This window comes from Corapipo altera, unplaced genomic scaffold (assembly GCF_003945725.1).
Source record: "Corapipo altera isolate COAL_440 unplaced genomic scaffold, ASM394572v1 0, whole genome shotgun sequence".
Lineage (NCBI taxonomy): Eukaryota > Metazoa > Chordata > Aves > Passeriformes > Pipridae > Corapipo > Corapipo altera.
Window position 1 is genome coordinate 32,227,518 of NW_020884872.1, and position 21,525 is coordinate 32,249,042.

At 38.3% G+C, this 21,525-nt stretch overlaps 1 protein-coding gene across 2 annotated transcripts in view; it reads left to right on the plus strand.

The window, feature by feature from the left end:
• The window catches only part of GABRG3 (gamma-aminobutyric acid type A receptor gamma3 subunit), a 322,017-nt gene that overhangs the window by 1,549 nt on the left and 298,943 nt on the right, over positions 1–21,525 (plus strand). The window contains exons 2-4 of one of the 2 annotated variants that reach the window (XM_027642623.1): positions 281–346; positions 3,542–3,690; positions 17,495–17,562. In XM_027642623.1, coding sequence (XP_027498424.1) covers positions 294–346; positions 3,542–3,690; positions 17,495–17,562 — 270 coding nt within the window. In that variant the 5' untranslated portion in view covers positions 281–293. Of the gene's footprint in view, positions 1–146; positions 347–3,541; positions 3,691–17,494; positions 17,563–21,525 lie in introns of those variants that run through there. The other variant, XM_027642614.1, reaches the window with a different exon arrangement.

Genomic DNA, 21,525 nt, shown 5'->3' on the forward strand with positions numbered 1-21,525 from the left:
AGCCTGATTTATACCTGGCCCTGGCAGCCTCTCCGCTGAGGATTTCCCCCTCGTCCCACTTTTTCTTCTTCTTTTTTTTTTCTTTTTTTTTCTTTTTTTTTCCCCTTCGCCTCCCCCTTCTCTTCCCGGAGCGTTGTAGAAGGGGGTATTTCCTTCAGGGTATAAAGCTGAGAATACAGAGGAGGAGAGGCTCAGAGCTTCACCTCATTGCCTCGTTTTCCCTTCCATGTGAACATCCTGCAACGTTTCCTTCTTCCTGCCTCACCTGTCACCTGGCCAGCACTGTCCGGACAATGTCCGCTAAGCTCCTACCGGTTTTCTTCCTCCTCTCAGTGTTCCACGCCTGGTAAGTCTGCGCTCCCCTCGCCTCTCCCCAGCCCCTCTTCTCTCCCCTCGCACCGGGGCTGGCGGGCTACAGTCCCGCTTGCCTGAGTTTGCACAGTACTCGGCGCCCGGGAAGGACAGTGGGCTCTCCCCGCCTCCCCCGAGCCGTGCCGGGGCTCTGTTCCCAAACGCGGTTTACCCCGCTCCCTTGCCGGGACCCGCCTGGCTCCGTAGTGCTCTCGGCGCGGTGGCACCGCCGCTGTCCCTTCCCAGACCCGCTTAAAGCCGGAGGTCGCCCGCGAAGGCTCTGTCCTGAGCCTGCCCGGCGGAAAGTTTCCCGCTCCGGCTGCTGCCGGCACCGGGGCTGTGGTCACGGTGGGACGGCGGCTGGCGCTGCCCGGGCTCCCCTTACGGCCCTGGCTTCCCTCCGCGCCACCCCCGGGGGCTCCGCGGGAGGGGCCGGCGAGGAGAGGGAGCGGGTAAGCCGCGAGAAGCTTAAGACCCTGGCCCATGCCTTAGAGCTGGAAAGCGTCTCCCCGGCAGGGCCCCGGCATAACCTATTGGGAGTCAGAGGGGGACAGCCGGCAGCTGCAGCCCTGAGCTTATGGTCTAGGCTCGCCCCTTTTGATTGTCTAGGGCTGTCCTATACCCTCACCACATAACCCAGGCAAAGGGGTCACCTCAGCCACAAACCAGGCTGCAGGCACGCTCAGAGGCTTTTCCCTCTTCTTCCCAGCAGCCTGCCCCACGCCCGAGTGGCATCTCTCTCCTAAAGCCCCACAGGAACTAGAGGATGTTTCTTTGCCAGCCCCTGGAGCAAGTGCCAGACACACATGTTGCAGGAAATAAACCCTTTCCCTGCAACCTCTCAGGGTTTTCTAGATTTCCTCTGTTGCAGATTATGCACAGTCTCTTCTCTGTCTCCTCACAGAATCAAAATTAGTGGTCCCTGAGGAGTTTGGGGAAAGTGTGTAGCCTTTCTTCCTTCCCACTTTGAGATGGGCCTGCCATCATCCCATTGTTGTTTCTGTGGACTGCAGGAATATGATAGGAATTGGCAGTCACCAGTAAAGTTACAGATGAAAATGCAACCACAAGTGCCTTCAAGGAGTTTAACTATGTAGAGGCAATGAAGTCTTAAGAAGGAAAACAAAACACCTTGAAAAATATGTGTCTAGTGTATTATTCTTGATGCACTGTGACATGTCTCCCACCTCCAGTCTTAATCTAGAAGATAGGTAGGGATTTAAATTATTTGGAGGTACTCTCTAGGAAAGAAGCTGCTAGAGTGAGAGGATCTAAAACGTCTGCCAGTACTTACTTAGACTCTTGTTCATGACTGGTTTTAAAGCAGCATCTCCCTGAAATGAGAGTCATGATCCCACCTGAACTCAGCTCTCATTTCCATGTGCAGTCTGAATACCTCTGGTAAAGTTCTGTTGGGATGCAGCAGAAAAAGACATATGATTTGTGCTTCTTTGCTATCAGCAATTCAGCACCACTGCAGCGTTTCAGCTCTGAAATATCAACGATGTATATTTGGAGATGATGCCTCCTTTGAGAATGGCTCTGTAACAGCGGTATTAAAACAACTTGTCATGAATCTGATGGAGAAAAAACTCCCCCCCCCCCCCAAATCTCTTGAAGTTTTTTAAATCTCATTGAGTGAATTATTAAAAAAAAAAAATCCAGTTTTTAAAAAATGCAACTCAACAACAGAGAAGTAATGGTTGTCTATTCAAAATTTCTAAGTTTTCTCTACTTTTGCAATTAGTTCTATGAGCTCTTTATAGAAAATCCTCAGGGTCTAGGTTTCAAAATTATTTTTATATAGAAATTGTGCCTAGAGCACTTGCAATTTGTGAGGTCATGCTAAGTGATTCATGGCTAATCCTTGGGGATGTATTTGCTGTAGAACAGTTTCAATTAGAAGTTTCATTAAAATCTCAAATAGTGGTCTTTGAGCAATGTGAGGGTTGCTGATTCTCTGTGATTAAATTTTTATACTTGTATCAAGGTTTTTTGTGTTAATGTAGAGTGTCTATCAAGTCTTCTGGACATCTGAGGTATTTTAAAAGACACTAGTGTCATTCTAGAGAGAAAGGGAGAGAGAGAAAGAAGGTTGCTCTGATGTGTGTAGCACATCCCATGAATAAGCAAGGTGGTGCCTCTCATTCTCCATTGCTTTACACCTCACATAAGTATTGACATTTATGCAAAAATGTTGCAAAATGAAGTCATATCCCCCAGGCAATTTCAGGTTGAAGCAATATATGATTACTGCTGTAGGTTCTACCATTGAGGTTATCTTTTCTCCTAATAACTTCATCTCAGTTTAACTGTCATAGATTTTCTCCAGTGAGAGGCATCAAACAGATTTGGTTTCTAAGATACCAAAAGATACATCTTCAAATCAACTTCTTACAGTTTGTGCAAAAAAAGCTGCACAAATGAAATTAGTCTTTTGTGAAAATAGCTCTAGCTGTGATTTCTGGGCAAACTGCATTTTCACCACGTTTGTATTAATATGCTCTTAAAAGAAAAGTAACCCACCTCTAAAGGAAAGAAGTCTCAACTCTTGGGGTAGTACTGTTTTTTAAAAAAGTCATTAAAGTTGCAGGGAAATTCAGATTAATTTATGCAATGTATTTGTGTGCTTGTGATAATCCATCTTAAATTCAAGGAGTGAGCTCTTAATTCTAAGCCTTGTAATATATTAAACTCTGAAATTCAGGCACTGAGAGTATAATAATTTATTAATAGGATAAAATGATCATGAAGCATTAACAGATCTAAATTTTTAATACTCTTATTAGCTTTTGTGCAAGAGATGAATCAGTTGTCTTGATGTATTAATAAAATGATACTGCAGATGTTTGCTCTTTGTAAAAGTGTATTGTAAACTCATCAGAATAGGTTTATTAAAATACATGATATAAAATACTACTCTGATAGTTGTATTAACTTTTAGAGTATGAGTTTTTGAAGAAATTGTGAGAAGACAATTTCTGAATCATTCTCAGTCATGACCCATTCACAGATACTCAACAATTGTTTATGGGAGCATTCTGTTGCAAAACCAGTCTAAGGCTGAGTAGGTGCAAAGCCAGGTGAGACATCTAAAACTTCTTCGAATGAGTGTGGAGCTTTACCCAGAATGTAAATTCATGTTTTAGTTATGTAGAATAACATCTGTTTGTTTTATTTGTTATTGCAGTTCTAGAAAGGTTGAAGAGGATGAATATGAAGATGGAACAACTAACCAAAAATGGGTTTTAGCTCCAAAAACACAAGACACGGATGTGACTCTCATCCTAAACAAGCTGTTGAGAGAGTATGACAAAAAGCTGCGGCCAGATATTGGAAGTAAGTACTTCTTTCTGCACAGGTGAGGATAAGCTCTCTGGGCACAGAGAAGACATGGTGTATTTTGGATGTGTGCACAAACATCTGATAAGCGGAGATAAAGATTTTTTTGGCTGAAGTTCATTTCCAAGTCACTATTTTAAAAATACTAATTCTCATGAGAAGATCTGGTGATAACTTAGGATCCTAAAATCTGGTTTTCTTGTACAGGGTTTGTGTAGAGAGATGGAAGGGTTAGCTCTAAAGTATTCAGCAGGTCTTTGGCAGAGGAAGGAACATACTTACCTCTTTTGTCATCCAGTCCCTGCATCTGAAAAACTCTGAGAAGCAAACAAAACCTCAGCATACTAAACCCCAAAAGTATGACACAGCAAGTGAAGACTGTGCATCTACTTTTCAAAATATGATCACAAAATTTATGTTCCTTAATGCTGAGAAGAAAGCACCAGGATTTACCTGTGTATAGGGCAACTCCAGAGATTTTCTTACCCAAACCATCAGACACTTACAAAAGAAATTTTATAGAATGGAAGTCTCTTGTGGTCAGTACTACTACATTTAAGTATAAAATTTAGATAAGAGCCACTAGATATCTGCATATAACTATCTTGGGCTATTTTTTTGTTTTAATTTGTGTAATGGCATGGTGTATTTTAAACCAGACATGTTTTTTTGTTTTTGTTTTTTTTTTTGTTTGTTTGTTTTTTGTTTGTTTGTTTTTGTTTTGTTTTTTTCTTTGGTTGGTTTGGTTTTGGTTTTTCATTTCTGTTTGGTAGGTGTGGTTGATTTTTTTTTTTTTTTAATGTTTCACCTTTTTTAGTTATGCCCTGTTTGCAAAATGGCTGTAGCACAACTGCTACTCAGCTTATTCATAGCAAGTTTGCATGACAGAAATCAGAGAGCATTGGTCATTTATATTTACTACACCTCGCATGTACTTCAGAATGCACTGAGAATGGAGAATACTCAAAACAATAACATAATATAATTTGCTTTTCCTAAATTTTTGCAAAGGTTAGAGGGAGAATTCCTACCACTGATTATAAGTGAATCTGTTGTTAGCTGATAGCACATGTATTGATACACTTTCTAGATGATCCCTTTGGATCAGTTTAGAGGGAAGTAAGAGCCGTCTGTATGCATTCACCATTACTGTTGTAAGTGTCTCATAGCTACACAATAATATAACAATTGCAGAAAAAAAGACCATGTTGTGTTATGAAAGAAAGTGTCTATTTGGTTCTTTTTCATAGCCATTGCTTTGATTTTTCCATAGAACTTACAAAACTTATATTTGATACATGTTTCTGTTTTTATCGCAAAGTGACTCTCTAGTTAGTTTGTGATACTGGATTCAGCTGATCTTTAATATCTGATGGAGAAGTGCTTTAATGCACTTTCCCACCCATATCAACATCTGGAAGACAGTCTCAGACAAAATATTTTATTTATTTTGTACACCGTGTCCTCAGATCACTGACTTAAGGCAGAGTAAATTACATTATGCCTATGTGGGGCAAAGTAATCATTCTAAGTCCCCATGTCAGTTGCCATAAAATCAGTAGAGGTCAGACATATCTTACAGCACTGGAAAGTAATTTTTATCAAAATAATTCCTATTGTCTCTCCACAAGATTTTGTAAATCCTGTTTTAAAGAAAGGAGTTAAATTACACAGCTCCCCACATATCAGAGATTTTACAGTTCTCAGCTACATGTATTTCTATTAAGCGTCTTGGTCCTAGGCTATTTTTCTCTTTGATAGCAATCTGGCTATTTCAGAACTTGATCTGAGTGTTGTTCGTATTCTCGAGTAGTTCACCTCTGCTTCCTTCCCTGGTTCCTCTTTTCACCTCTCCTACCAGTGATGCAGATAAATAACATTGCCCTTTTGAAGCTGGGAAGCTGTTGCATTAGGCAAGGAGAACACAAGGGGAATACTAGAGAATTGGGTACCGCACCTAACTTCCCTGAATTGCTGGCTGGTGCATCACACTCAAATGATCTTCCTTTCCATCTGGGAGATGGTTGTCCTCCAAACACAGGATAGTTGACGTGTCCTGGCAACTGAACTGTGTTCCTGCCCTGAAGGTCCCAATATTAATATAAATAATTGAAAGCATAATACATATCAGTTAGAGTACCATGAAAAAAAAGTAGTGAACCAGGTAACTTAGGCATATGATAAGAAAATTCATGTTTTGAAATTTATTGGAAGCATGGAAAGAAACAGTGGAAGAAGTGAGAAGTAATTCTCGGAATCAAGCAGTCAATAGAAGATACTGAGGGTTAAATCTAGGAGTAACATGCAGTCAGCTACTCCTTAGCACCTTTACATTTGGATGGTGCTGCCTGGAAGCAAATCAGCTGTCCCACAGGACAGGGGCACTCACCGTTTTGTGCCACACTGCACTTTACTCAGCTTTCCAATCCTTTATTTCAAAACCACTATTTCTGACAGTGGATAGCTTTAGCAATGGTACTGAAGAAATGATTGTTGTCCTGAATGCAGTCAGAAAAGCCTAGGAAATACAAACTTCTTTGTGCTTTTGAAGCTTGGGGTTGCAATTTTTAGATCACTTGGGAACACATTTTTGCAAGCCAAAGGCCATGGAGAGAAGAAGAAGATTGAGGCAAATGGAACGTATTGAAGTGCATGCTGGCCTAGGCAGTGACTTTCACTGTGGTTTTTCATCCTTCCCAGGGCAGCTGATGTTTTGGCTCAGATACGTCCAGGTACTACCTGGCACTGTACAGACACATTCTGAGTGCCTCCTTGCCATAGACTTCTTCAGCAATCACCTCCAACCCAGCAGTACAGCCATCAGTGAATAAACTCCTGTGTACATTTAACTACTCTCTTTCCTCCTCCCTCACCCAAAAACATCTAAGCCACTGTTAAGAGTGTGTAGGTCACTGCTAGGCCAGGATTTACTCTTTTTTTTTTCATGTTGGTCTATACTTAACCTCAGTTTTCACATAAATGACTGTTGCGCAGATAATGTGCACAATCTACACTCAGCAGTTCAGGCATCACCTGCAAGGTTCCAAGCCAGGATTTTTAGAGAGTGGATTGAACAACCTAAATATTAGGCAAAACAGTTAACCTGTAAAGGCTATTATCAGTGTGCTACCTTAACAGGACCTGTCTAGCTAAAAGGGGCCTTTGATCTTTGGAAACAAAGCAGTGTTCTACCAGCAGAGGAATGCCTGAATGCATCCCCTGTGGCCACACACTTGGCAGAGTTCCTGTCTCCATAAATATCATGGCTTGTGAGGGTTTTCATTTCATTGGTGTCACCTGGCAGATTTCCATTATACCACAAAAAATACATACCTTTTGGAATAGAAAAAAAAAAAAGAAATAAAGGAAATAAAAGAAAGCATCTCATACTGAACAACTAATACCAGTGTACTGATTAGATCAAAAAGAAAAGTGTTTTATGATGTGAAGCATCTTTTTCACTGATTTTTTTTCTTTTTTTTTTTCTTTTTTTTTTTAACCAGCTACAATTATAGATCTGAGAATGTCAGGTCTGTTGTGTGGTATAAAAGGAACCAATCCCAGATAACAACTAAACCCATTCAGAACTGTAAAGGTCTTAACATCTCTTCCATAGGCAGGTATTCTGTATTTTGTTCCGAAGTGCTTTGAAGTGAAGACCTGTTCAATGGATGTGCATAATTTTCTAAGTCCAGTAAGGCTTGCTATGCTGCAAGCATGTTTTTTTCCTCCATGTCACATTGACTTAAGTCCTAACATTTAGTAGGACCAAGTTCTACCCCTGAAATTTTACTTCCTTATTTTTAATGAAATAAAAATATTAGAAATATTAGGAAAAGCAACAGAGCACAAAATAGAATGATGGTAATTACAGCTAAAAAACCCTCAGTCTCATTTAGGTTCTATTGATAAACCAGATTTTGTCATTGTTCTTTTTTTGATTGACTGATTTAAAATTAAATTTCCAATAAAAAAAAAATCACACAAGCAAACAAAACCAACCAAACAAAAGAAAACTCATAAATGAAGCAAAACACAGGTAAATTAAATACCACATAACAAACATATTTCCTTCAAAGTCAATTTACTTTAATGAAACCTTCCTTTTCACTTTCCTTAATGGACAGCTTAGTCTACCATGGAGTTATGGAAAATAAATTTACCTTCAGAACCCCTTTCAACCTGAACTTCCCATGGAAAGTAAGTTACCTTAAATAGAAAACTTGTAACAGTGAAAGAAAGTGTAGCAGTGAAGCAAAGGGAAAAGTTTGCTAGTCACATTCCCTGAGCGAGCTTACATGTGGAATATGCTACTTTTTTTATTTCATTGTGAAAGTCACCTTACCCATCAAAAAGATTAGTATGTGAGAGGTTTCTGAAATGTACCATTAGTAGTGGAAAGAAAAAAGTCTCACCCTAGATTAAGCTTAGAACTGCAGAGTAGTAAGGTAATTTGTATTGCATGTTTACATCTTCTGTTTCTCAAATGTCTAATTACATTAAGGAAGGCTCTGAAATGCACATGTTGAAGAAAACTTCATCAGCTTGTGTTCTGAGGTACTTTCACCACTAATGCCTGCTTTTCCTTCCTTTTTTTTTTCAATTATCCTGCAGTAACTCATGGTTTCCTCTTGGATCCTCTAAAATAATTTGATCCTTACAGCCTCTGGTGGTACCCTGTATTTATTGTTTATTTATAAGCCCAAATAAATTCACTTTGAAATATGTAATATTCTGATTGCACCAGTTCTAGCTGTCTTGAGAATCAAGCTGGTTTTCCTTGCTCCCCAAGTATCTTTGTAACCATTAGCCATATTTCTGAAGATGAGAACAGTCTCAGAAACCACTGTGCAGCTTTCAGTACCCTGAGTAGTTTTTCGTAAGTGTAGCTGGTAGAAATAAATGGACTCATTTGTATCAGCAAACGTGGAAGACTAATTTCTGTCTGATGTGCTTTAGTCTACTGGCTTGGTAGCGTTTAACAGCAGTTCTCTTTTAAGGCAGGTTAAAGTTTTCTCTGTAACTAGTTTAACCAGTTTCTCAGTGTATGCAAGGAGCAAATCTGTTGGGTGAGCGGGCAAAACTTTTATTCTGTTGCTTTTTAAAGGAGATGTTCTTTTTCAAGCACAATCCTATTGAAAACCTTGAGTTCTGAAGCAGTACCATAATCTTTCTTCTGCCTGACCCGCTTTCCTAGCATACCACACAGAAAAGAACTCTGAAGTGCACCACAGGCTATTACCACAGAGGCTGTCGAGTTATTTTTGCTAGCTGCTGATTGCCACACCTGATGCTCTTTAAATTAGCTCCAGCTAGGTTTCCCCATATGTGGTGACAGAGGGTTTCTTATTGCCTGACAGATCAAAATATTTCCCAGATGATAGTGCAGAGAAAGCTGCAAACTGTCATGCCAGGTCAAATTACTACTTTCTGCTGTAAGTCTTCTTTTGTGCTGGTCTACAAGAGACGGTGTCAGGCATCTTATAATATGAAGTAGTGAGAGAGACATTCATCACTTCAGGATTGATTATAGACAGTGCTATTTAAAGAGCTAACTAGCGTGTAAAGGTAGTACATGGGAAAGAGAGAGGGAGTAAATTCTGTTTGTGTTATGGCAGCACTCAGGAGAGGAAAGTCGTAGGCCTGGATCCAAATTCTATAGTACTGGGCACTGTAGAACATTGTGGTTATTAGTCTAATTTAGGTTTATATGGAAGGAGAAACTTGAATAGCCCATTGTTGAGGACCCAAAATGCTGTGGCTAAGACTTAGTTAGGAAATAGGGCTGAATATAGTGAGAGCTCAGGAGCTGAAAAAGATCATAACAAAAAAATCAGAAATGCTTTCATTGTTCTCATTGATACTTCTCTTCCTTTTTCTTTGGGGGGAGGGGTGAGGGAGGAGTGAGGGGTATGAAGTGGATTGTCTTAGTTTCAGAAAACTGTTGCTCTGATTCAGCCACCAAACTAGAAATCCATTAACTGTCCATTTCCATGAGTAAAACAGTAAATATGGACTATTTTAGTGCCAGTCATTTCCCATGCATTATGTATAAGCACACCTATGTAAGAAGAGGAATATTCTTGAGGAAAGCGTTGCTATTCAATGAAAATGAGAATGATCCCTGTTATATGTGGGAGGATAGAAGGGATTTCTTGATTGTCTGCAGGAGTTCTAATTCTCCAGCATCTTTAGTAACTGACGCTTTCTTCTGCAGACTTTGTCATAAACATTTCTAGGATATTAATAGCAAGGTTAGCAAGTGAAGGGTAAATTACTCTGTGAACACTCCAAAATCCCAGATTTTTGTTTTTGTGATCCATATTTGAGTTTTAAAATAATACATAAATAAGTAGGTTGGTTGCACATAGTTCTCGTTTGGTGCCAGTACAAAATCTAGTTTCAAAATCTAGCATGGGAACAGCTCTGATTAGGACAAGATCCTGACAGTGAGTTTTTTCATGCCTACATTCTGCTTTTCTAATCGTTTAATCATGGAAGTGAGCAGAGATGAATTTCTGACTTGGCTTTCTGACCTGCTTTAGTTCACAGTTTTTCAGCTGTCAGGGGGAACACCCTACTTTTTATTCATACTTCTCTCAGGTAAATCTTTCAATGTGTCATACTAAAAGAATAAGTAGAGAAATTTTAGTCCAATGCAATGAGTCTAAAGCCCTTCAATTTGATGTTTCTGCTTAAAAAAGCCCCCAAACCCCCAAGCAACCTTGTTTAATTTTTATTATTATTTAACAGGTTTTTTGTTTGGGTTTTTTTCCCTCTTTTTTAGATCACCAGATGTAAATTCGATGCTGGAAAGCAACACTTGAATTTTGCAGCTTTCAGTATGTCAATATATAGGAATATTTTAGTACTCAAATGCTGTTTTTCTGAAACTGCTCTCATAATTTAACTCAAGTAATACAATTCCTTGCATATAAAAATGCTCTTTTGTCTAATTTCTAATGAACTACTTGTATGTATGTGATACTTGTGTCTTGTGTGTAATCTGTTGGCTGACAAAGAGGTACTGGTTTAGTGCTGGAGAAAGAAGCTTTTTACCCAAGTACTTAACAGCAAAGACTCTTTAAAATACAGTCTTCCCTTTGTGAATGTAAATAATTAATTTGCACAGCTCTTATTTAGAGTTTTATTTCCTATCAGTGATTACTTGCTGAAATTACTCGATACAAACTCAGGTGGAATATTTTTCTTGAATGACATTGTAGGCAGGGAAGTTTGGTTGACAGTTAATGTTTGCCAAACTCTTAATCCAAACTGTCAGACCCAAAGCTATATGTAGCAGCTGTTAGCTCTTATTCTCTCTTCTTTTCTTTAACTTCACCTAAGAAATCTGAGAAGAGGTTGGAAGTATAGCATACAGACTTCCGGAATGCCATAAGCTGAAAGTTAAGTAAGAGTCAGGGAAAGTCTGAGATCCTAATTACATAAGAAAATCCTTTTCTTCTCTCCTCTCTCCTTCCTTCTCTGATTACCGAGACTATGCTGGCATTAAAGAGGTTTCTGAGCAAGTATTTGTAAACTGGACAGATGTACAGTGTTAGAGTTGCTGTTTTGAGGTTGTGCCACAGACTAATTATTCTGTTATCTTGAAATAGGGAAAACTTTCTGTACATATTATTTTAAATACTTTTGCTCATTTTGCAACTGTATAGTTTTCTTATATCTGTTATTGTTCATCCAACCCTTGGTTGCTAGCTTGCTAAACTTTGCAGGAACAAATTCTATTATTGTTCAGTCTTATGATATCACATAGGAACTCCCCCCTCCAACGAATGTAAGTAAAACAAAATGGAAACTTTAGGGATTGACTGAAGAACAAGCCCAACCACTAAGATCTACAGTTTTCATTCCACAACATAATACTGGAAAAATTGCAGCTTGTGCATTAGGAAAAGGTGAAAATGAAAGTGCTGAAGGTTGATTGATAGTGATGGTGGGAAATGAAGATAAAAAGTGATTCGTAGTTAATTGAGGGAGTCATTTATGTGCACACTGTCATTCATACTCCTGAACAAAATGGCAACCAAACCTGTCAGGTGAAAAAATGTCCTTTTTGGAGGACTGTGTTCTCATCCTGGTATTGGTGTTATCTGAACTTTCTTTAAAGTCTGCACCCCATTTTTGATTATCCTTTTGATTTTCATTTTCAGTCCCATTTTGGTAGTTTGAAACTAAACATGGGGATGACAGTTCTGTTAGGGTTTCTTTGTGTGTAGCAAGTGGAGAACTTTAACCTCTATCTGTTTTCAAGTCCATTCTGTTTCATGCAGGAAGAATGAGGTTTTTTAATTTTCCTCACTGATATCTTCATAGCATCATAGAATAGAATCATAGAATCATTTAGGTTGGAAAAGACTCTTAAGATCTTTGAGTCTAAACATTAACCTAGCACTCCCAAGTCCACCACTAAACCATGTCCTTAAGTGCCACATCTACACATCTTTTAAATACTCCAAGGATGATGACTCAGCACTTCTTGTTACCATGTCTTTCTTCAGATGTGGTAATCTGCTGTAAAACAGAGGTGTTTCAGCTGACAACAGCTAACCTTGAGAAGTGAGTTGTTAGTATAGCTGTTTGTTTTACACGAATAACTAGGTAAATAGATCTCATCTATAAGGACATGTAGGAAAATATTAATAGTCATAATCACTAATGCAAAGTAAAAATTAACACTACAATCACTACTACTACAGTTACTGATAACTGCGTGACGATTTATTACAGCTTTATCCCAATTTAAAGTTAGCAATTTATGTGCTAATGAGATAATGTAAAATATCATTATAGAGTAATTTCAAAAAATATCTCATTACTGTAGAGCCAATCTTGTTAGTCTTTTGCATTCAGAAGTCTTGTGGAACTTGGGCAGAGTTTAAGTGGCTGTGTAGTTCTGAAACACAGATGATACTGTGTTTGCTATGTGGTTGTGTGCCTTCCAAAAAATCTAGTGCTAATTGCTTTGCATCTATAAATATGTGTGTATTGATCCATAATGTTTTTACTACTGCTGTTTTGTGTAAAACAGGTATAAACCTGGGAGTTGGTTGAACAGTGTAAGAAAGGTTAACTCTCAACAAAACGTAATTTTCATTTATTTTAAAATTTATGAGAGCTCAGTTAGATCTACTCTGTTTAATTGAGCTTCTAAAAAATATTTCTCAATATTAAAATTTTAAAAATATTTCTGAATATTTATGAGTTGTGCAGGAACATGAATGCTATTTGGACAGACTTCAAATGTGGAGGAAGCTTTCTGAAGGAAGCAAAGTGGTTTCATTCATTAAATAAGCATCAATTCTGAATAGTGAAGATCTATCAAAAATTAAAAGATATTTTAAAGGGACATGTTAATTTAGAGTACTAAATAAGCATAATAAAATGACCGAACTTTTTGCACATTTTTTCCCTACATGACATGAAATTGTATAACAATCCCTTTTTTGATTTTCTCAGGAGTATTTTAAAATTCTCCTGATTTATTTGTCAAGTTTTTTACATACATGATCAACTTACGTATGTCCAAGAGCAAAGTCTTCATGGAATTTAATGAGATTCAAGCTCAGATACTGTTTATTTCACCAGTGTAAATCTATAAAGCAGGACTAAACAAATCCTACAGTTGTCTGGCATGTATATTTATGATCAGAACATTATTCTAGGCATTTCTGCGTCTTGCTGTCCAGACATACCTGACCTTGCTTTACCCTAACTGTCTAGGTGTTCACCTGTCTTCTTATGTGAGCTTTGCAAGCAGTGTTGAACTCCTGACTCCTGTGGCCATGTGTGTTTTGAACTGTCTAAAGTTTGTAGGCAACTTTCATTCATTAGTGCCTTTGCGATGTGATACTTCCAAGGCTAACTGGTATATTAACACTGCCTCTCTCAAAGCCAGGACATTTGGATCAGATGACCTTAGTTTTTTCGGCAGATATTTTGATTGGCTTTATAAATCCACTCCTCAATCAAAATCAACATGTTTAAAGATTAGATTGTGGCAATGGATTTGCCATATGCAGAATGGAAGAAGTCCTGTCAGAGATGGACTAGTGAAGAAAATGAGAGCAGTTCAAATGTTACAGAAACCGAAGTTTTTAAGGTGGTTTAAACAGGTTTCAAAATGGCTTTTACCTTTTTGCAGTCATTGCCTCTTCTTCCCAACACCCCTTGTGCTCCCACACAAGGTGTCCTGGGAAGGTGTCCTGAGGTGTTTCCCATTGGCCTTTGTTAACCCCTTTCTATTCGCTGTTGACCCTTCACCTGATGGTTTTTTCTATGTGACCCTGAACTTGTGATTGGTCCCCTTTTGACCCTCCTGAAAGCCTTATAAACCCCTACCCCACAATAAACTCTCTCTTTCGTCCATCCCTCCCTGGTGGTCTGTGTGCTCCTTGCGGGGTCGCAGGGCCACGTGCGGGGGGCAGGGGGGAAGGGCATTCACCTCGCAGGTAATGGGCTAGCAGCCTAAAGCCTGGAGGTCTCCCCCATTCCCACTAATCCGTCGGATTAGATGGCAGTTATAAGCAGTTAGCTTACCTTAGATAGCACTGTGTAGCAGCATAACACTGCAGTTACTTGGACGTGTTTATATTGTCTTTTAGGGAAAGTTACTGCCGTATATTAAAGACTATTTCAAAGAACTTTGAGAAGGTTAGTACGTTTGTTAACAACCTTTAATTGCTCTCCTGCATGTTGTATATACATGGTTCTGCCAGTACTTTTTCTAAGTTTCTGACAGCTCTTTAGAACTATCTTTGGCGTATGCCAGTATCAAAATGGTACTGGAGCTGAGTATCTATTTGTAATCTTATTGCCAACTTTTACCGAGGTATTAACACTGTTATTTTTCAATCAACAAGACTGTGAGGCTTTTCCTAGTGCAAGAAAAAAGGCTCCATCTGCAGCTCAACAACTCCATGTGTGACTTGAATTCCTTCGTGAACTGAACAGTCACAGATTCATGTAGGATACAGAAAAAATGAGCAGGCATTGAAATTGCGGAATCATAGAAGGGGTGAGGTTGGAAGGGAACACAGTAGATCATCTGGTCCAGTCTCCCTGGTAATGTAGCTATTTATGTCTTTCCATGAAACTCAGTTTATTTTGAAGATTGTTAGAAGGTGAGTTTTTTCTAAGAAGAAACGATAACTTTAAGAGTCAGTTATTTTCTTTGTCATAATGAATTTAGGGGGAAGTAATCTTGAAATCTTTGCCTCATTATGGTTAGTATTTTGAATTAAAATCTTATGATAATAAATCTAATATTTATACCTGATGATCCTCCCAGTTGATATCTGTTTATATCCATGAAAGACCACATGCAACAAGAACTATACTCTTTTGTACTTTCTTTCAAAACCTGAACACGTATTTACCATACAATCAAATTACACTTCTATTTTTGACCTCTGCCTAGGAAAACAAAATAAAATAATTCAAAGAAACTTTCAGTCTTTTTGTTGTTCTTGTTTTTGTTGTAATAGTATAATAGTTTACCTGTATTTATTTTTTAATTTACTTTCAATTTGAATTTCACTATGAACGTCTGAGGCTAGATGCTGATTTAATTTGACAGAAGTGACTGTTTCTTTGTTTTCTTCTGTTTCAAGATTAGACCTTTACTGTGAGTAAGATCAAATTCTCTTTGGCATTAACAAGCTGTGCTTAATTTTTTTTTTTTTTTTGCACAATAAGAGAATTTGGCCTGGCATATTAAGGAAAAATTATCATCTCATAATCTATTTATATACTTAACTGCAATGATTAAACAAAAGCGGATTCCAAGCACTGTGTTGTGGTCCTGAATTTTGTCGATGGTCCTGCCAAGATTCAAGTGCATGCCAATTTGCATCACTAAGTCTAGTGCCATTAACATTCACCAGAACTCCTTAGCATTTAACTTCCAGCTAGATAGGTGCATAAACCCTTGACAGATTAGAGCTCTTTATTCCATGTATTCTATCTCCGTGAAAGAGCTAGCTGTAGTTCCCCGCTATTACCAATTCCTATGTAATGACATTTATTACTGCATTTTGAAGCAAGTCTCATTACCAGAATCCACTAGACTCCTATTTAGTTATTAACTGGGAACAATTAGAGTTGCTTTAATCAGCTGAGCTTGTTCAGCTGAGTTCAAATTTTCTTTTGCTGCAGGGGAGATCTGAGTTTATCAGCCAGTACTTCAAACAGTTTGAAACCACAACCTTAAATAATCCTGGATGTTCTGACCATATGCAGTCAAAGAAGTATGGATTAGTTAATAAAGCAGAGAGAATTGTTATCATCTTTAACCACTATTTGTACCCAGTTTAATGCCTGTTTTTTTGCAGCATGGGATATAGTCTTCTTAATGATTCGTACGTACCAAAGTCTTACATGACAAGCCAGCATGCCCACTATTTTTAGAACCATTTAACTTTTCAAGTACTTTAAAACTACTTGGCATCTCATTGTTAGTCTGAAATTCGGGGGATGCAAGCAAAATATACTTAACTTTACATGTGAACATTCTTGTCTGTCTTTAGCTTTGTGCTGGATGGCTTTAGACTTACCAGAGATAAATTTCCCATAAAACCACAGAATTTAACTGTTCCTCACTTCCCTGCTCAGTGGTTTCTCGGAGGAAAGCTTTCTGAGTTTTGAGTGATGTACATACATTTCCTCATTCTAGGGGTCTTGGGGGTTAGGTGCAAAAAGTCCAAGTTCAACATAGTTCCCAAACTTCAGCAGTTTGAATTCTCCCTGGAGATTCTTGAAAACCATGGAGAGGAATGGGTGCTTTTATGGAAAAGACAGGTGTCTGACAGTAGCCGTTGGCCTACTAGGGCCAAGTTTGCATCAATTCTGACTATACAGGTTGGAGCAGCATTTATACTTTATACTTAGTTTTGAGTCAGCTAACCCTGGAGAAAGTAAATCTCCAAATTAGATCTCAATTTAGAGCCTAATGTGTACTCTGTGGGGTTGGAAGAAGGGCAGCATAAGTAAAATAATGAACGTGCCTTTCAGTGTAAGAGTGGCATTTTAGTGTTAGGTTATTTCACCACTAACAGGTATCTGAATAATGTTCAGGAGGTACACTGACACCAAAGATGCTAAAAGAAAGATAAATCCTTGTGGCCTAATCAAAAGAAAAAGGTACAGAGCTTGTCTTGGCTTATTAAATACTGGAAGTCTTAAAACATAGAAGACCTTGTGAGAAACGTGCATTGACTAAACGAAATCAAATTCAAAAGCCTTTGGATGAGTGAGTGCAAACGCAATGTGGACTGAAGGGAATGAGTCTAAATTGAAAGGAGAAGAGTTGCTTAGGTTTAGCTAATCAGATTTCATAGAGATTTTACTCTAAGTTAGGAGGATTTCAGGGCTGAGAGATGAGATACAAAAGTCTGGAAAGATTTTTTTGATGTGGAACAAACAGGCTAAAGAACCTGTGCGTTGAGACCAAGGGAAAAAGGAATGTGCTGCATTATTTCTAGTTTCATGTCAGTCATCTTAGGTTTTGACTTTGAGCTACTGTGCTTAGCTATGAAAGGTTCTTTAGCAAATTGCTGCTGAGATAAATGGGGATCATGATGATAAAGTGGTACAGATTTTAATTTATGTCATTTTTTGTTGTTGGGTAGGAGGAAAAGAACTTTGTCTTCCTGAAAAATACATAATCTGTATTTCTCAGTAGTTGTATCTAAAAAAACCCCACTTTTGGTTTTTGGGGAAGAAAGTATTTAAAATGATTACTTATGTTGTCTGCAAAATAATATTTTTTTTTTTTTCTCCACAGTAAAACCAACAGTTATTGATGTTGACATTTACGTCAACAGCATTGGTCCTGTATCATCAATAAATATGGTAAGTGACTTGGTAACAAAGATTTTTATCTGGACTTTATGCTGATCTTGGCATCAATACTAGCTTTTGAAAAAGGCAGTAAATACCACTGAGATAAGTTGTTTTGATTCTGATTTAGTTCTGTTTTCAGTATAACTCAGTTTTTCTCTTTTGTGTCTCATCAAGAGAAGAACAAACCTACAAGCAATATTATGCTCTGTGTTGTCTATCACAAAATGCTGGTAGATCTTCAGTGGTAAAATAGCTATTTTAGGGAAAAATAAGTATGAAGTGAAGCAATTGTCAAGGAAGTTCTTGAGTTGTTGTTTCAAGAGGCAGTTGAATATACGGAGCTTCATAATGCGGAGTTAATGAAAGCCATCGTATAATAACAGTATATTTATTTGAAATTCATCATCTCTTCAGTGGTTACTTTTCTTTCATTGAGTTACCAACAATCCTGAACCGTAAAGTATAATTTTGAAGAAGTTGCGTATAGCTGTACTGCATGGAGAAACTGAAAGTGTTACAGTGTGACAATAGTGAACCTAGTGAAACCCATGGTTGGTGAGTTACTCCAGGTCATTCCTCAGTTCTGCAGCAACACATTCAGATTTAGAAAGCAACCTGGTTTATGTAGCTCTGGGGGGTTATGGGTAACTGTGGCTGCTTGCGGAACTTTCAAGTTTGAATTCAGCATATTATTCCTTTTAGTGTAAATAGGGGTGATTTTTTTCTTAACTGTACCAGGGTGAATTTATGCTGATACTTTTGGTCTGTGTTGGGCCCTGCCACCTGTGAAAGCTTTGCTCTTTCCCTGCCAAGTTATGGGAAAACAAGCACTGGTAAACGAGAAAGTTGTCCTTGAAGAGACAACTGTTTTAAACAGATAAACTGTTTTAATTGGTATTCTGTGATTGGCTAGTTGTCCTCCAAGGTCGCTTGAAGGAGAGATTGAGGAGGAGGAGGAGGAAGGCTTGCCCCCAGACTCAATTAAGAAAGACCCCCAAAACATACTGCGCATGTGTGAGGGGATTTCTGAAGTTCTCACGTGTGCGCAGAAGAAGTGCACTTACATAACCGGGAGGTGGGACTGAGGGCCTCGGGCTGGGCGGTGCCGGCCACACCTGGGAGGTTGTGGCCACTCAGTAAATTGTATAAAAAGCAGATAGTGCTTTCTTGGAGGGGAGCTAACTTCACACCAAGGACAATGTTGCCTTTTGGCGGGGACGCCTGCCAGTTTGTGAACTTACTGACTCTCCAAGGATGCAGCTTCTGCTATAGGGAAATTATAGGCATGCTAGGTCGGTAAGATAACTTTATGGGCAACAGTTGGGTAACTGGGGAGATCATGCTGGGAGCTTATTTCTCTCCTCCTTCCTCCTTTTTGGGTTTGTTCATTTTGTTGGCCACCTCTTGGTAATAAATATTGGTTTTTGTCCAGCTTGCAACGGTGTCTTGGTTTTCAAGCTTCAGTATGCCTCGAACCCTTCCCTAATACATTAACACAGCTTGGAAATGGAGGACCAGTTACTATCTTACTGTACTTACAGCTCTCAAAATAATCTCTTCAAAGCAATTTTTTTTTTCTTTTTTTACAATGTACAATGTTCATATAAGAATTGAATGAATGCACAGCATATATGTTTTGTATTTTTGGAAGAAAAGCTCCTGAGTTTGAAAGGTGGTCATTCAGCCTTATTCTTCGGTTTTGCCTATATACGTGGAAGAAGCATGTCGGATATTAGGTGGTCAGGGACTCCTATGCATCCTGGCAATGGAAAATCTGGCAAGTAAACAGAACAAATTGTGTGCTGTGAATACCTTGTCATCATATTCAAAGACTGTGAAATGGGTTGGTCATATTTCATGTGAAGCACTGAATGTCAAGTAATGGGAGTACCTGCTCCATTCTTGAACTAATAAATAGATAATTATCTTGCCCTTCCCTGATGGCCTACCAGAATGACTTCTACAGGGAACGATTTATTGGAAGGTTCTCTGGCTTGCATCTACTCTAGAATGGGAACTCTGTTCAAAAGCAATGAGGACAATGGTGAGGATGCTTACTTCTCAATGTAGTTTTACTCTTTGCCCCTCTGAACTAGCTTGTAAGTAGGTTTTTGTGGTGCTAGAAATATATGTGAAATAATAAGGAAATATTTGACTAGAATCACTTCAGGTAGAAAGAAGTAAAAAATAATAGAAGAAATCAGTGGTTCTTGGAAGATTATGGCACAGTCATACTTATCCATTAACTTTGAATATCTTGAACTATATCCTATGGCACCAAGATAGAAAGATGCACCCAAATATCAATTTTAAAGAAGTATACTGTATCTCTTTGATAGTAGATGGTCTTATTAGGATAGTTAATTAGCGTATAGCGTTGCAATATTTCTTGCTTACAGCTGAAAAAAAACTACATATAATCTGTAGAGGCAGAATGATAAGTAAAACAATGATGAAATCTAAAATGTAAGTATCTAATATTTTTAGGACTCAAATCTGCTTAAAGCTATGTTTAAACTTTTGAATAGAAACGGACCTTATTTCAGATGTGCTTGTGGGCAGTATATCCCACTAAAACTGAATCTGAACTAGCTTAGTACTTTTCAGTTTTACTTCTGTTCTCAAACTTAATTATCAACATAGGAGGTTAATTAGGCACTCAAATGTAGCAAACTTTTGTCCAGAAGCTCTGTTACTTTGGAGTTTGTCCAAACTTATGTAGAGAGCAGAAATGAAGTCTCAAATTTACAATGAAGATGGGAAGTCCTCCTCACAAACCTGCAGGTTATTGTCCTGTATGATGACTTGTCTCTCCAGTGGCAGAACTGATTGAGGAGCTTTTCTCTCCATTTGTGTTATTTCAACTGTTTGGCTACAGTATTCAGTAGTTCTGTGATGGTCTACTAGAAGGAAAAATCAAACACTTTTTGAATATAAAAATAATAATAATTTAAAACATAATTTATTTATTTTTAAGTAAGCAGTTTTTCATGTAGACTGAAGCATGGGTACACAAAGAGCTGAACAGAAACAGGAGCTGGAAATTACTTGTTGCAGAGGAAGAGAAAGGAAGGAACCATCTTCAGTCTGATACCTGTCATATAACTGAACTTTCAAAGGGAGAGGAATATGCATGAAAATCCCATTTCGGGAGATAAAAAAAAGAGAATTCTTGCTAGAATATACATATGCTATATTGCTCATCCTATCAGGAACTTTTAGCTTTTCTCCCCTAAATTATTGTTAAAAGTTGAGGTATTCTATCAAGGTAACTCAGTAACATGGTGGTTGATTGAGCAAAAAGGAAGATGATTGCATTAATTTCCATCTCTTTTATTTCAAGAGTGAGATCATCAACACATACAAGACGAACTTCCCTGCCGTGTAGTTCAAAACTTAGACCTTAGCTCAGTTACTTTTTTCTTAATCTGCAGCACTTCTGAGGGCAAATCATGTGGAGCTGCTCTAGAGATCAAACTCTGCAGGTATATTTTCTGATCAGTTCTCATCAGTAATTTTCATCTAGTGAGAGAAACCTAGGAAATAAAATATTAATATATCTCTTCAATGGATGTTCACCTGAGTGTTCAAGCCATTTTTGTAGAGTAAAGCTTTTCACATCAGTAACTGTTGTATTTATAATTAGATTTGTGTATGAATATTAATATCTCTTTCTTTAACAGTCACAAAAAAGTTGCTATCAGACACCTACTTATAGCAAAGGTAATCTCAAAAGAATTATATGTGAATACTTGTGGACCTAAGGAAAAGTGAGTCCTCTTAGACTGAGACTGGAAGTGCCATAAGGGCAAGGAATGTTAGGGATCCCTTCAAAAAGGCTTCAAGCCAAGGGAGAGATAGTGTTCAGCGACAAGGATGGCATAATCCACAGAAATATATGGCTAACTCTGCATTCCAGACTTTTTACCACTTCACCTGGTCAGTGATTCATTTTCTAGGTACTCTCTAAAA